We start from the raw sequence: 15779 nt of genomic DNA, 5'->3' as shown, positions 1-15779 counted from the left end.
TTCAGTTACGCGGTGCCAAATTACGCACAACAGCAAAGAGCCATATCACAACCGCCAGCTCGTCTTTAACTTCTCCTTCATGAGCTTTCAGGGCACAAAATAATGCGTTTGTAAGAGTGTGAGCCGCTGCTGCTACTGCTGCTGGTGGTGGTGGGGCTGATCTGAACTACTAACCAAGTCTTAGAGAGATCAAAATTCAATCCCGTTCTGAGAAAAAACAGAAATGACGTTATTTGAATATGTGCCCAAAATCCTTAATGAATAACTTAGGACGAGTAGGAGGCAAATGCTGCCCCAGCTGTTTCCTGTTGAAAATGTCTGTGTAATGTAGATAAATGTGAGGGATTTTCTCTCTAAATCCGTCTCCTGTTCGCTAAATCTCACTTCTCCAAAACGAGCCTGCGCAATGGAACAAAGTCGGAATATTGAGATGTGACATTGCCCGCATCTCATCCTCTTTCTCCCTGTTTTTAATGACTTTAAACAAGTTCATTTTCGTCGGGCTTTGTCTTGTGGAGACCCGTGGGGATGTCTAGCGCTTTTTCCTTTCAGTGGCATTTATGTGATGTCTTCAAGGTAACTTACCTGATTTCCTTTGACACTATACATTATCACCTTGATTCTTCACTTGCTCACTATTTGCACAGAGCATCTTCGCCTACTTTAAAAAGAAACAATAAAAGGGGATTCTTATCGCTTGCTTGTATTTCACAGCTTTTGAACGCATGCATTGGTGCGGATTTATTCACATTTTTCTCCTTTTCATCCACTTATGGAACAACTCTCCCGCATGTCCTGGTAATCTATTTTATTTTTTTCCAGAGATAATTATATTTTCTACATTTTGCTTTGATTCTTTTTTCTTCTTTTTTCTTTTTTTTTTTTTTTGCAATCAAAAAATCATTGACATGGATCGTGCATGACTTTCAGCGCAGGTATGAATTTGGACATTTTCCGTGCGCCCGGCGCTTTTTTCCACCAGAAAGCCCTAATGCAGCTGTGCAACTTTCAAAGTAATTACTGCTGAGTCTGCATAATTTACGTGGTAAATATCTAACCTGATTCCTCTGCGGGGTTGAAAGACAGAGAGCGGGAGAGAGGAGAGATTATCAAGAAACACTTGCGGGCGTCGGGACTTTGCGGTTGTGATGTAGATGGATAACGTTCCGTGTTTATTCTCTTTATTATGTACATTTGGCCCAGTCAGCTTCCTCCGCGGGCTTTGGCGGGAGAGCCTTTTTCCATCTCACATTTTGGATCGGAAAGATCTCTTGGCAGCTCATTTATTCTCCTTTCTGAGTGTCGAAGCACTTTTGCGCCTAATAATGCGCTGACAGCTAGGCTTTGGCACATTTTAAATGTTAAACTGGTTGTTAATGATAGATAGCCTGCATTTAATTAATGTGATTAATGCAGATTGTTGTTAACTTGCTAAGACCCACTACACAGAAGCCGGGCGGATGGACGAGAAGGAGAGGAGGGGGGTATAGTGTGTTTTCAATTTGGACGCGCTCCGCTCGGTTACGCACAGGCGCTCCGGAGCATCAGAGCTGCTCAGCCTCCTGTTTGACTGACTCTGGCACCGAGTGCGAGTCTGGATTTAATACATTTTCCTCCACATCTCCAAACTCCTGTAAAGTTACCATCTGTTTCTTTCCCCTTTTTAGCAGATGGAACATCCTGGATGCCCAACTTTAAGCTGGCTGCCTTTTTTTTTTTTCAACCCTGTGTTTGACAGTGCGAGTGTAATACTGCCACTTACTGACGTGCCTTTGAGCAAGACACTGTGCAACAAACTGTCACAGCAGATGCGCTAAATGGAGAAGAGTGCATGAAGCTTTGAGTTGTGGTTAAATGAAACTCTTTTTCCGATGATGCTGTGAAAATGTTCTTGCTCTCTCCCTGTGCGCAGAGTGCGATGTGCTGTATCTCCTGTAGCCACACCCTCTCACTACTGCTGTGCGTCCTCACCCTGACTCCGACGGCAACAGGGGCGGGCCCTGAGACCCTGTGCGGGGCGGAGCTGGTCGACACGCTGCAGTTTGTCTGTGGAGAGCGAGGCTTTTATTTCAGTAAGTGCACCTTTTTATTTATTCATAAAGGTTGGCTGTATATGTCCCAGAGCTCTCCACCTCCTGCGAGCTCATAAATAAAAGAACAGCCAGTTTGACATCTCGTCTTGGCTTTCCCTTAATGTTTTTTTTTTTTACTTCATTCATTCCTCATCCACTCTTACATCTTATATTTAAATTCCCTGTACATTTGTTTTAATGCTACTCTCATCACCGAGGTCAAATTCTGAATGAGAAAAGTTAGATGAAATATGGAATAATGATAAGTAACTCTTATTGGTGGCAAATCGCAGCTGTGACCAGAGGGAAAGGGCTTTAAGTGGAATTTGGCTATCTCCAAGAAAAAGGAGGGGTAGAAAGTAAATGTTGCAGTGAAGTTTTTTCTTTTTTCCACCAGAGAAGGGAGAGCCACCCAAAGAAAACCCTCGACCAAGAAACCAGGATTTAAATCTCCAATTTTTCCATTAAGGGTACAACCTAGCCCAGAGCAGCACAGGATATATGGAGCTATGAAGGTTAGGTGCAATGTTCCACCGGCAGCCAGAGTTTCTCAGGACATGTATCCTGCTTTGTCTGTCAGAGACGAGCAGCACGACTGTACATTAACAGTATAGTTGGCTCCCACAGAGCTGAAGGTTAGAAGCTTATTATTCACTTTTCTCTGGCTGGCATCCATCAATTAAGCCAGTTTCAGCAAATGTCCTCAACGAGCATCACATCTCCACCAACAGTCATTTCTTATTCATAAAATTATTAGTTCTCCCTCTGACTCCTGTGCAGTTTTGTCATAACAATCCATTTTAAATGGTTTGGTTTGGTCCCAAAGTTATGAAAGATTTTCCACATGTGGTAGACTTTGTCAGCTGCCAGTTCGAAAAACAGAAGAAGAAGATATAAGATTTCTCTTGGAGATCAGCAGCATCTATAATGCATTTGCAGTTCTTCTCTTTTCCAGTAATTGATTTCTTTCACCTTCGCTTGAACCTGAATAGTTTGAAAATATACCTTTTCTATCGTGTAGGACAATTAGAGGCCAGAAGAAGTGGGCAGTAGTGGTCTAAAGCCATGCTCAGGTTTAGCAGATAACTTTACTGCATTCAATAACTTAGTTTGGCTTGATAACCCATTATTTTTTTCCTAATTATCACTAAAATGTAGCTGATTGAAATGAATTGGATAAGCAGAAGAGAATGGATGGCATTCACAAGCTTAGTCTAAATGCAAGCAGCATAGACTTCACCCTATGATAAAACCTACCCTGCTTTATGGTCCTATTTGACCATAATTTACTACGTAATCATCATGTTGCATTAGCTAAAAACCAATAATCAGCAAAGTGTTTACTGAAATCACAGATCGCAGGAGATGATCTGGTCATCTCCTAATAGAATTCTACGTAGTCCGACTTTTCCCATTTTTGCACCAGAGGAGTCGCCCCCTGCTGGCCATTAGAAGAAAAAAAATGCAGGTTTAAGGGACTTCAATACAAATATTGTCTATACACTCTGGTGTTGAAACAATGCTTAACAGCTGGGTTTAAATCCTTAACTGACCTAAACCAAGTACTGTGGTGCTGTGATTCCACAATGTGTGGGCCAGCTTTTAAGGGTACTGCAGGGCCCACAACCTCAAACTAGGAAATACCTCATCTTCAGTTCATGTGATGAACAAAGTCGCAATTATAGGTTTGGACCACAGAGCTACTTCTACTAATCTAAAGTATTTGTGAAAAAATTACGGCAACACACTAGGTCATGGTTAGCACTGCAGTTAGTAAGAACATAACATAACGTATACAAGTGGACTGATTGATTCTTATATAGCGCTTTTCTACTCTTTCGGAGTACTCAAAAGGCTCTATACAACATGCCACATTCACCCAATCACACCCATTCCACAAGAACCTTCTCTATTCATAGTGCTTTCTAACTACATTCACACACATGCATACTCCGATGGATGCATTGGAGAGCAACTTGAGGTTAGTATCTTGCCCAAGGACACTTGGCATGCAAACTAGAGGAGCCAGGGACCAAACCACCAACCTTCCGATCAGTAGGTGACCTGCTCTTCCTGAGCTACAGCCAACCCTCTAAAGGTTCTTATTGTTGAAGGGTTATTTCCATCTGCAGATCTCTGCATGTGGTGGCATGGCTCTGTTCTGGGACCTTTCCACCTTTCAATATACATGGAAAGGTGTGCCATGGATGGAAGTGGGTTCTAAAGTGGCGTGCAGATGTATATAGATGTGTATAGCAACTGGGGACAGACTAATAGATGGGATATGCTTTAGGCTCGAGTCCATTTGTGTCATGTGATGTGAGTATGAGGCTCTGAGGAGGCGTCTGTGTGCCTGGTAATTTACACGAACACAAAGATTTTACATTACCCTGCACCAACTACACTTGCGCCCTTCAGTCGGACTACAGAGACATAACAAGAACCATTGCTTGGCCATGGTGTCTCTTCAGCTATCTGTCGCTGTATCAGAATATAATAGACTCTTCATGCAGCTTAAATATAAGAGTTGGTCAACTGGATTTGTACAAGTTCATCAGCTCAGCTATCAACTGTTCTCGTTTGGCACTGAGAATCATCTGAACTGTGCTTTGATGGGACTAGCTACACCTGTCATGAAAAACGTCTGACACTGCATACAAAGTGCATTATGCAGGAAAGTGTTTACAGAACTCAAGTCAGAAGGTAATTTTCCCAAAGACTTCTATAGGACCAGAAGTCTTTTTCAAACTACAGCTATCACCCTCTAGTGGCCTGGAAAAAAATGCAGGTTTAAAGCACTTCCATGTTGGCTTCTCTTTTAAAAGCCAGAAGCTACTCTCAGATCAATTTCCTGCTTTCTACCAGCTTGGTTATGTATGACTTTGTTTCGGAGAGATTGGAAATTAAATAGGCACAATACAATTCACACATCACTGTAAAATCTCTCTCTTACCCCTTCTCTAACCTTAACAAAGGGTCTGAGTTGCATAACCTAAACCATGTTTCTGGCTGTTATGCTAAGAGATTCTACAAATTAAATAATTTAAATTCTATGGAATTGCGTCTTCTGAATGTAAATAGATTTCTTTACAGATAGCAGTGTCAGCATGCACCTTGCTGCTCCTCTCCCCGAATCCTGCTCCTTGCAGCTTTTCCAGGACCAGTCCACATCATTCTCTGCGTCAGGGCCTCTGTATGGCATTTGCCAGAAAGTTTTTTGGAGAGCCACCAAGCTACTGCAAAGCTGCGAGCCGTGTTCGTCCAGATGCTCCTGGAAATACCCACATGCTGTGAAGTGGTCTTGACAGCCAGTCCGATTGCCAGTATTCTGCCTGTTAAGACTTTTTGGTCTTTGGATTCCCTCGGCTTCAGCGTCTTCTTCTTTAAATGATCAAACATAACATTTTAATAAGTGCAGGCCTTGGATTCTGAGTAAACAGGTTTGAACTTTGGCATCTTTTTTTCCTTAGCAGTCTTTTTTTTTTTTTTTTAAACCCCAACTCTGAACATTTCATTTCTCCGATTTTGAAATGGTCCCGTGACCTGTCTGCAGCTGTAGCTTAAAAGTTTTTGATATGTTTAGGATTTTGACAAGGTATGAGAGTGTTCAGAGCCGGGTGATGTGGGAATGTGACAAAGGGTTGGATACTGATACCGGAGTTTAACTGCAGTTTATTAAATGGGAAAGTGTTGAACAGAAGCCAATGTAACTCATGAATCCTCATGTAGAATATACTTCTTAAACAGGAACAGACCTTTTTGTGGTGGTTGGTGGAACGTATTTGTCTTTCCCACATTACCTTACACTGAGCTGTCAGTGGACTACACAGCATCCATCTATCAATGCTACTTTTTCCTGTTAAAAAGAGGCGTATTTCATGAACACTCCATCCATTCTCTGAAAAAGATGACAAGGTTTGAGCAGCAGGGTGCTGTGCCTTGGAAAATATGCTTCTCGCCGTCGTCCTCGGTTTCTCTCGCTCTCTCATATTCTCGCTGTCATCCCTTTTCCTTTGCTTCTAGTCAGTAAAATATCTGGAGAATCCATTTGGGCTCTGTCGTCCATAGGACGCGGCAGAGTAACGGCTTGGCCAAAGGAAGCGTGATCCTTTCCCTGAACTCTTCCCCTCCAGTCTGGCCGTGTTGAACTTGGCAGCCCTCTGATTGATAATGTGTGCAGAGACAGTGTTGCAACAACAGCGGGCTTTATGTGCTCACAGTGCTTTTTGCCATGCCACCAGTAAAGTGAAGCACACTTGTATTTCACAACTGCAGATTTCCTACCCTGACAGAAAACATTAGTTGGTGGAAATTCATTTTTTTAAAGGGTAATTAAACAAACTGCGGTCAATGAAACAGAGAAAAAAAAACCTGCAGTCAGTTTTTCCAATTATTAGCCCGACCTAAAAAAATCCTTAGTTGTCTTTGTAATGCTTTAGCAGGCAGGACTGCGGGGTGATTTCACTGGGATGTTCATTCCATGAATCAGATCTGTTATGGGACGTTTTTTGGCTGAAGTGTGAGTGCTAAGTAGCTCCGCGCTCTAAGTCACTTTTAGTTCATGCTGAAATATTCAGCTGTTTTAGAGTGAGCACGAGATATTTAATCTTACTCTGTAAGACTTCTGCATAGTGTCTGCAAAGAAGATGAAATAATCCATCCTTTTTTCAGCCAAAAGCTCATCGTCGCTACACAAATACCCAATAAGAAGGCAACCAAATATAAAATGCAGTGTGCTCAGGTGAGTTGAAGGTGGAAAGGAGAGTGGAGGATGAGATATGACTTCCTTTTCAGTGTCTGTCCCTGCCAGTTTTATTCAGAGCCACTTGAGCTGGAGAAAGAGGGAGAATGTGTAAACAGCACGTCACATGCACGCACTTAGACTCACGCATGGCGAGGCCTGGTCCCTCAGCAGCAGGGGATTATGTGGATTACAGGATGATCAGGACACCCTCCACCATCCCCTCCCGCCATAGTTTTGCACTGGACCTGGGCACACAGCGGAAGGCACCAAGGCCCGAAGAAAGCCCTCCTGTGTCTTCTCCATCGCTATGAAAAGGTGTCGATTTCCCATGAAGACCTGAAACTAAACATCTCTGACCCCCGCTGCGAAATACTGGAACAAAGAGGCTTCTCATGAAAAGGACAGGCAGGCGTCGTCCAGATTTAAATCTGTACATTAGGTGAAGTTGAGACTCGAGGGATTTGAGGACACTAAAAAATACTTAACCTTTTCATTCATTCACATTATGCAGGCCTTCTACAAAGAAAACAGGGGAACATTAGTTAGATTTATAGATATCTTCTTCATGGCGTTCTTTTGTCTTTATAGATCTCATAAAATGGCTTGGTTTCGCTTGTTAGGTGTAACCAAAGACTCATGCACAGCAGTGATCACATTACATTTGTCTGTAATGCAGAAATGTAGCCTTCCTAAATTCGATAACTATTCAAATACTCAAGGTTATAATAAATAATGACATTTATCTCCACGATAAGCAGAAGAAATACATGATCAAACACAGGCATTAACCGCAGACAATCTAAAAGATGGATGCAGCTTCCAGGCAAAGTTCTTTCCCCTGCGATCTTTTTTAATGGCCACCAACTGGTGATAAAGACTTCCAGTGTCGAGGCTTTGCAGACACATGACCACTAACCATGTAATGATAACTTAACTTGTCTCCCAACTACCGATCATGAGAAAAAATTACGTTACATTTGTAAATTCCAAAAGTTGTTGCAAAACTTTTTCAAGAACACATACCCTGAAAAATCCATCTTTAAATATTCATAATGCATTTGGATAAGGTTCAAATTCTCACAAGCCGTAAAACATGGTACCAATGATAAAGGGATAGTTTCTAGTACTTAAAGCAGCTTTTCTAGTCCCTGCCCAGCCGTAAACTCCCTGACACTTCACAGGAGGAGCAGTGCACTGGCTCCAAGAATCCACTGCTTTTTATTGACCATGACCAAGCTGTAAAACTCAGATGCTTTCTGTGCCACTCTGGAATGGGGAAATCGAGCCATCTCTCTCCGGTGCTGTTCCTTGGAGGAATGAGCACTATGCATGCTGAGCCTGTCAAATACCAAACCAAAGATGTTTCAGGGAACCGTGCGGTGACATCAGATGAAAGACTTTACGAAAAACTAACATAGATTGTGGCTAGTCAAAACTATAGCATAGCTTCTGTTAAGAAGGATGCTGTCAGAGTGACATCCAAGGTGAAGAAGTACTCCACCCCAAAGACCAATTTGTGGTTTTTGTGCAGCCAGCTGTAGACTTAAACTTCAAACAGTGCTTCTATACATATTTAACCGGGGTCAAGTCTACGCAGACGCGTTCCACACATGCTCACTAGAAATCGTGTGGACCTCCTGATGGAGGAAGAAGAGCTGCTTAGTTTGCTGTGTTTGGCTGAACAACAGGAAAAAGTCAAAAAGAGAAAACAGTGTGTGCAAATTCAAAACAAGAACAAGATCAAGGTTGTGCAAGACATCACTAAACTACACATGGCGTATGAAACAAGCTTTCACTTGACTTTTAATTGGTGTGACTGCAGTGGTGCTAGTCCACACGGCTTCAGATTTTGGGTTGAGTGCTAATGTGCATATCAGTGATACAATGAGACAAAAGTTATGATTTGGCCTTTAAAAAGCACTTAAAAGAAGGTTCTGTAAATGTCTAAGTGGCTAATTCGTAGTGGACAAAGACTGTGGTTGTTTTCAGTTTACAACCGGTAGAACTTATTCCAAAGTTAACACACTTATGGACAAAGGAAAATACCTCAGAACACATCAAAATGTTCATAAAACGTCTGAAAAGAATAGCTTTTTCAATGTCCAGGGTTTCTCAGAGATGTGTGTGTTAGTTGTGGTTCCTTGACTCACCGGTTGTGCGACATGCATAGCTATCCAGTGTATCAGGCCCTCCTAAATAAACCTCTGGCTTTTTTCTCTTTATTTTCTCGAATTCACCACCAAGTACGGTATGTGCTGCTCTGGTTAGAAATATTTGTACAGGCTGGCATCATCTGCAAAGAAGTAAGTTGTTAAAGGTCCTTCCTAAAGACAGTTGGTATTTAATAATCAAAAGAAACGTTCTTTCTTTAAGTTTTCCTTCAGACTGACTTTTGCAAAATCGGCAAAACCTTTTTTGCATCTTCTTTATTTACCCTTATTTAACAGTCACAGAAAACAATTCTTTGTTGATGGGGGATTACAGCAGTTATCCAAAGCTTTTAGACCTGATTATTATATGCGTGTTTTCCCCTAACCTGCCTGAGCTGATTATCCTACATGTTACAACCGGCACCAGCTGATTACCCTGTCCCTTCCAGCTGTTTGTGCAGCAGGGTGGCAAACTATTTTCAGAATAATAGCGGATGTTAATTTGTAAGGCTTTATTGGGGGGGTGGGGGGGTTGGGGGATTGAAAAACAGGCCAGGCATTGAAGCACAGCCCCTCTTTTGGCTTTCAGAAACCATTATATAATCACCAGCCAGGGCTCAGTGTCGCAATTTTCTCATTTTAAATGTCTTCACGTCAGGTGTTAATAGAACAGCCAATGCTTGGCCCACTGTTACTCAGTGGGACAAGCACTGAAAGAATTTCTTAGAAAAACAAAATGAATACAATCGTTTGAACTGTATATAATAAATAGTTTAAATATCCAAATCAAGATTTTTTTTCAGCCATTTAAATATTTCAGTTTTCTAGTTTGCACACATCTAGTTTAGAAGTCTGAGATCTGGGTAAATCCAGTTCTTCTGTTTCCTAAATAATGCAGGTGCACAAGGTATTTTTAGCATCCAGCTACCTGATGAGCAACATGAAAGCCTCCCTATCACCCCCCATCTCCTCCTCTTCATTCACACCTCTGTTAGCCTCCACTCTGCTTTGTGTCTGGGGGTCTGAGGAGAAAGATGCTTCTGTTTCTGAATGAAAGCTGCTCTCTGTTCAAAATAACGTTGTCAGGACAAGGCAGACAGAGAGCAGAAGTTAATGCACTTTGTCAGCACTGGCAGTCTTCTGAGCCAAGAGCTATTAACTCTGAGAGGGAAAGGCATTTCCTCCTTGTAAATGCCATATTAAATTATTATTATTTCATTTGGTAACAGGGAAAAGCCCATCAGGACTATATTGTTCAAGGTGAGCAGGGAATTGTAAATGGGAAGTCTGGGTTTTTCTAAAAGCCACCAAAGAGGGTGGGTTCTGGGGGGTTAGGGAGTTAAAAGAGGAAGTGAGTACTGGCGTCACTGTAACTAAATGTGATCATTGAGTCAAAAATCTGTCACGCCCTGAGATGTATTATTTGCACTCAAAAACCTCCCCCAAAAAGCAAAATACCCAAAACACCTTTGCTAGCTGGCTTTGCTTCTTTACTTCATGCAGTGAGCATGCATCATGTCTCCATCCTCAAAATCTGTGTTATTTGAACGAGCCTCCAGGGTGCTTCTGCCAAATAAAAATGTGAATGAACAGTGGGACATAGCCAATGGTGGTGTGGTCCTAAAAGCCTGCCTGGATGTTTCTGCAGGTGGATCGGGCCCAGGGGACTTGTGGCTTGGCCTCGCTGGACTATGTAAAAGACACCTGGGCCAAAATGGCTGAGCAGGATATTCTCACCATTTGGGTGACTGCCCCCCCTTCCCCCACCCCTTTCCCTCCTTTTTTTTAAAGTTTTTTTTTTTTTACATTGATGCAGCTGCCAAAATGAGTCCACAGTGTGCAATGTGATATGTTGTAAATTTTACTTGTAAGAAATCAGTGTCACTGAGACCGTACGGCTGTTATCACAGCTTTATTACGAGCGTGGCGTCGGCGTCCAGCCATCGCCAGAATGTCTTTGATTAATTCTATTAAAAAAATAAGAAGCATAGGAAAGGGAAAATAATAATGTCATAATTTAAAGACTCAAAAGTGACAATTTCAACTGAAAATGCGTAGTAAACTTTAAATCAATGGGTATTTTGGGAAAAAATAGACAAAGGCACGGATTTTGTTGGCTAATATAAAAATGTTTTGTCAGCTGTACACATGTAAAGTGTTTTTTCTGGCCTATGCTTTATATTTGTACAAATTAAAAAATATATGCAATTATATGTAGAAAGCACGGAAATCATGAAACAACATTGTTCCTTTTTGCTTCCTAGCTAACATCAATATTTTTGTTGTTGAGTTTGGCTGGTTCAGCTAAACCTGTACTGGCCATAAGCATGAGGACAAATTTACCACTTAAATTATGTACTAAATTTCAAATCAAAGTTCCCTTAATTTAGAAGCAGGTAAACAAATGCGGACAACACTGATTTTACTGGCTGAACGGACATTTACCATTAACAGATTTTTTTTTTTCCTATAGGATGATAGCAAATTAAGCTAGCAATAGTTTTGTTAACCGATTTAAAATGTTGTCTCTGGCTGACTTTTTATATAAATATACTTTTAGAATATATCCAGTCATATGAAATCATTAAACAAATCTATGGTTTTTCTTCAAGTCCACTCAAGAGCCAAAATATTGCTACCTAGCCTTTTTATACCAGCTCGTGTAAACAAGTGCAGATTTCTTTCTGAAGTAGTAAAGTTTGGATCAATGAGTCCTTTATTTCAGCGCACTAGCCACCAATTTTGTTGGGTAGAAAATTAGAACTAAGCAATGGAACTGGTTCTGTCTCTCCATTGTCTAAAACCTGCTGCCGTTCTTCTCAAACAGATAAACCAACAGGCTATGGCCCCAGTGCAAGGCGGTCACGTGGCATCGTGGATGAGTGCTGCTTCCAAAGCTGTGAGCTGCAGCGCCTTGAGATGTACTGTGCACCTGTCAAGACTCCCAAGATTTCTCGCTCTGTGCGTTCACAGCGGCACACAGACATGCCAAGAACACCCAAGGTTAGTAGCAGAGCGAGCAAGGGGACAGAGCGTAGGACAGCGCCTCAGCCAGACAAGACAAAAAACAAGAAGGTGAGCAAAGCATCAAAACAGATAAATTTTAAAAATTGTTGATTGGATTGAATTTACATTTTGTTACATACTCAGAACATACGTGCATAATATCCTGATTAATTAAGGTAATATAGCTTAATTAGCAGAAACTAAAGTGACCTATTTTTTCTTCCACAGAGACCTTCACCTGGACATAGTTCATCCTTCAAGGTATGCATGCAAAATGATCTCATGTTTCATTGTCCTTTTGTCATCTAAGCTTTATCAAATACACAATCTCGCCAATGACGTAAGAGTTTCAAAAGCAGGGCAATCTTTTTACAAGAAATGAAAACTTTATATAAATCCTAGTTCTAGAACATCAGGGGGCAACTAAAGAACGTGTAATTTCTAAATATGGATTCGGTGTCATAGTGTGAGCATTTTAAAATTCAACCATGTGCTTTTTACTCTTTTCTCAATAAAAGAACACCATTAGAATCGGAAGAAGAAACTAAGTGGTTTTTGTGGTAGACCTGCAGTGGCACTCCCCAGGCACAATCTCCACTCTGCTACTTTACATTATGTCCTAAAATTCAGATAGCTTACAATACAACACATGCAAGGGAAGGAGCCAAAGCATACATATCACGTTTAGTGATTTTATGTTTGCAGCTGTTCGTACATCACTGGCAGTTGGTGGTGAACAATTTTAGATCTGTTCGAAGGTTGAGATCATACTCTGTCCGAATATAGCATGTTTTCTGACTGAATGCATTTGAAATCCGAGTGCCCACGTCTGATCAGAATAACCACACTCAGAAGAGGCAGAGTGTAAAATCAAGCATTGTAGAGGGAAGGATGTTGAAGAAAAATTCAGTGAGCTGCATTTGTTTGAATTCATTTAGAGTCCAAAAATCAATTATATAAAGAACATATCGTTGATTTAAAATATGCAGACCTCCTTGGCAGGGAGGTAAGGAGTTAAGAACTAAGTAGATAACTACTCCTAGAATCTACTAGAATAAGTACTGTAATAAGTACAGGCAGAACTACTTATGTACTTTCCCTTACTTAGGTCTTGCATGGCTCAGGCACATAAAAACCCTGTTTAGAGGCTAGGATGTGCAGATGTTAGTGGAAGAAGAAGTTATTTAAACACTGAGAGTGAAGAAAGTGATCAGCAGTCAGGTCAGGTAATTTTAAGGGCTTTTACTATTACTAGATTCTGGACTCTTCCAGAGCACAGTCCAAAGCAATTTCCCCCTGATTTCCCCTTGCTGTCAGTTGCTTGAATACAAGACCAGGATACCCCATCTGCTCTAGTGTTACCCTAACCAGTGTAAGAATCCTTATGGCATATGACTGACCTTAGACAAGATCACTTTTAGACCAACATTTGGATGTTGGAATGTCTTGATGCATGTTCCGTCATACCAGAACGTTGATTCGGTTCATTGTGGACTGAAAAGGACAGTTGGATCATTAACAAAACCTTTCTCCCACTGAAAGTGTAATGTACAGATGAATGAAAACAACTTTTTGGGATTTGGAAGTTAGGTACTAAAATTGATTCCTATTTGAAGTTACCAGAAATAAAAAATGAAAAATTTGTTTTGTTTCATTATTGTTTATCACCATCACCATCATGTTGCTGTGGTTAGCAGCTGTTTTAGGTTCTAAGTTTGAGCATCCTGGTTGGCTAGGGTCTTTCTGTTTGGAGATTACATATCTGATTTCATTTCTTTCCACTGACCAAAGATGCGGTTGTTAAGTAAAGTGGTCATTCTAAACTGGCCATAGATGTGAAAGTGTGTATTTCTAAGTTTCTCTAAATTAGCCCCAAGATGCATGGGTAACCACACAGAGTGTATTGCACTTTTTACCTAATATCAGTTGGGATGTGTTCCAACCCCTTGTGACCCCCAAGTTGGATAAAGCAATATGAAAACTGCCGGGTAGATGAATTTTGACCAAATAAGTACAGAAGACCAGGCCATCCGGTATCTTCTATATCTCTGCTGTACATCTAAAAAAAAAAAAATGTGTTTCTTTTTTGTTGCAGGAAGTCCACCAGAAAAACTCAAGTCGAGGAAGTTCGGGGGGCAGGAATTACAGAATGTAGGGAAGGAGCAAATGGACAAATGCCCAGCAACTTGGGAGGAGAGAAGGGAGTGGCCTTACCTGGTACCCCTGTGGAATGGTTCACTGTAAAACAAAAGAAAGAAGATGCTAATAATGACCTGAAAAGCTCTTCAAAATGATTGAAAACAGAGAGCTAGGTGGTGTGTAAGGGTCTGATGTGGAAAGTTGTGATTATTTTATACACTGCACCATTCCATACTGGGAGGAATTCTTTGTTAATGCAATGTAACAGACTAGTTTAGCTGCTAAGACACGAACAAGAGCTTATTATACCTCCATGTGGGAGCTGCAGCCTCCCCAGGCTCCAGGAAAGATGGGAACGTATCTGGGCCTCAGCCAATCAGAGAGCAGCATGACTGTGGCTCGGTCACATTTAACAGTTAGTACCCCAGTTCAAAGCTGATATATTACCTTCAGAGTTTGTTTTTATGCACCATCCATTACTGTGGATATTTTTATTATGTAAAAAAAATAAATAAAAAAGGTTTGCTTTAAGGACAAAGACCAGGTGGTTCATCAGAGTTTGAACATTGTTGTAGGTATGTTAACTTGAGCCTAAGTCTAAACCTTACTACGAGGAGTCGCTGGAAGGTTTGAGATCAGTCCAAATCTCTCTTAAGCCCCAGGAAGTGTTCAAAACCTGAGGACTGAGTCTACAATCCAAACATTATAAAAAGAGCTCAAGCACTATTAGAGGGGATTTTAAAGAAAGTAGGTAGTACAGAAGGTACTACAAAAACAAGACTGGGATTTTTCACATTTTCCAAAACAGAAAAACAAATTAACCAGAAGCTAAAACTGAGTTCTCGTTTGGCCCTCAGAAGCGTGTCCTTCGGTGAAGTCAAAGTGCATTTGGCAAACTGAAGCGGAAAAAGTCAAATAATGACAATCAGGCAAAATGTTTGTCGTCTGCATCCTTTCACGTGTCAACACCCCAGCCAAATTTGATTTTTGACAACAGTTCAGTCAACATTTCCGTTTGAGTGGAAACCTGTGTTCAAGGTTAAACACAGGTTTCCACTCACAACCCGTGTTCAAGGGTAAACACGATGTTATGAAAGTTTAGTCAAAGCAAGTGCTCTAAAAAAAAAAAGCAGAGCCTTCACACGTATGAATTTAAGTGATTGATCTTGACCTGGATATTTTATTAGCTTAGGAAGGCTGAGAATTTTGCAACTTTATCTGATGGCAAGAGTAGAATAAACCTCCACTGCATTCATTGCAGAGTGCACCCAAGAAACACACATATTTGGTGAACGTTGGCAAAACCACAAGGACAAATCTTTCTGGTGATGTGATGTTCGCATATCAGAATACAAATACACATACAAAAGCACTCACAAGGTAAATTAGAGTTATGCAACTACAAGCAAAGGTCATGCAGACATACACCAACTTTGATGAAAAGCCAGTTCTGAGAAGTCCTTGCATGAGGACTAACAAAAACGGCTGTTTGTTTAAGCCTCCAAAAAAAAAAAAAAAAAAAAAAAAAAAACCCGATAAAAAAAAAAATAAAAAACGACAGGAAAAAAATAATAATTGCCCAAGACAACTCATCTCTGGCTCTGTCTCCTCTGCCTGTGTATAATCAAACAGTATTCCCATTATGTTAACCTATGCATTACTATCATT

General features: G+C 40.9%; 1 protein-coding gene across 1 annotated transcript; it reads left to right on the top strand.

Annotated features, from left to right (window-relative positions):
- Positions 1-301: 301 nt before the first annotated feature.
- Positions 302-14651, top strand: igf1 (insulin-like growth factor 1). Its single transcript, XM_026146870.1, has 5 exons — positions 302-576; positions 1913-2072; positions 11794-12041; positions 12201-12233; positions 14068-14651. Exons 1-5 carry the CDS (start codon positions 529-531, stop codon positions 14125-14127), a joined length of 549 nt encoding a protein of 182 aa, XP_026002655.1. The 5' UTR covers positions 302-528; the 3' UTR covers positions 14128-14651.
- Positions 14652-15779: the final 1128 nt, after the last annotated feature.

This window comes from Astatotilapia calliptera, chromosome 17 (assembly GCF_900246225.1).
Source record: "Astatotilapia calliptera chromosome 17, fAstCal1.2, whole genome shotgun sequence".
NCBI lineage: Eukaryota > Metazoa > Chordata > Actinopteri > Cichliformes > Cichlidae > Astatotilapia > Astatotilapia calliptera.
The sequence above is the reverse complement of the archived record's forward strand: the minus strand, read 5'-3'. Positions and strand labels throughout refer to the sequence as shown.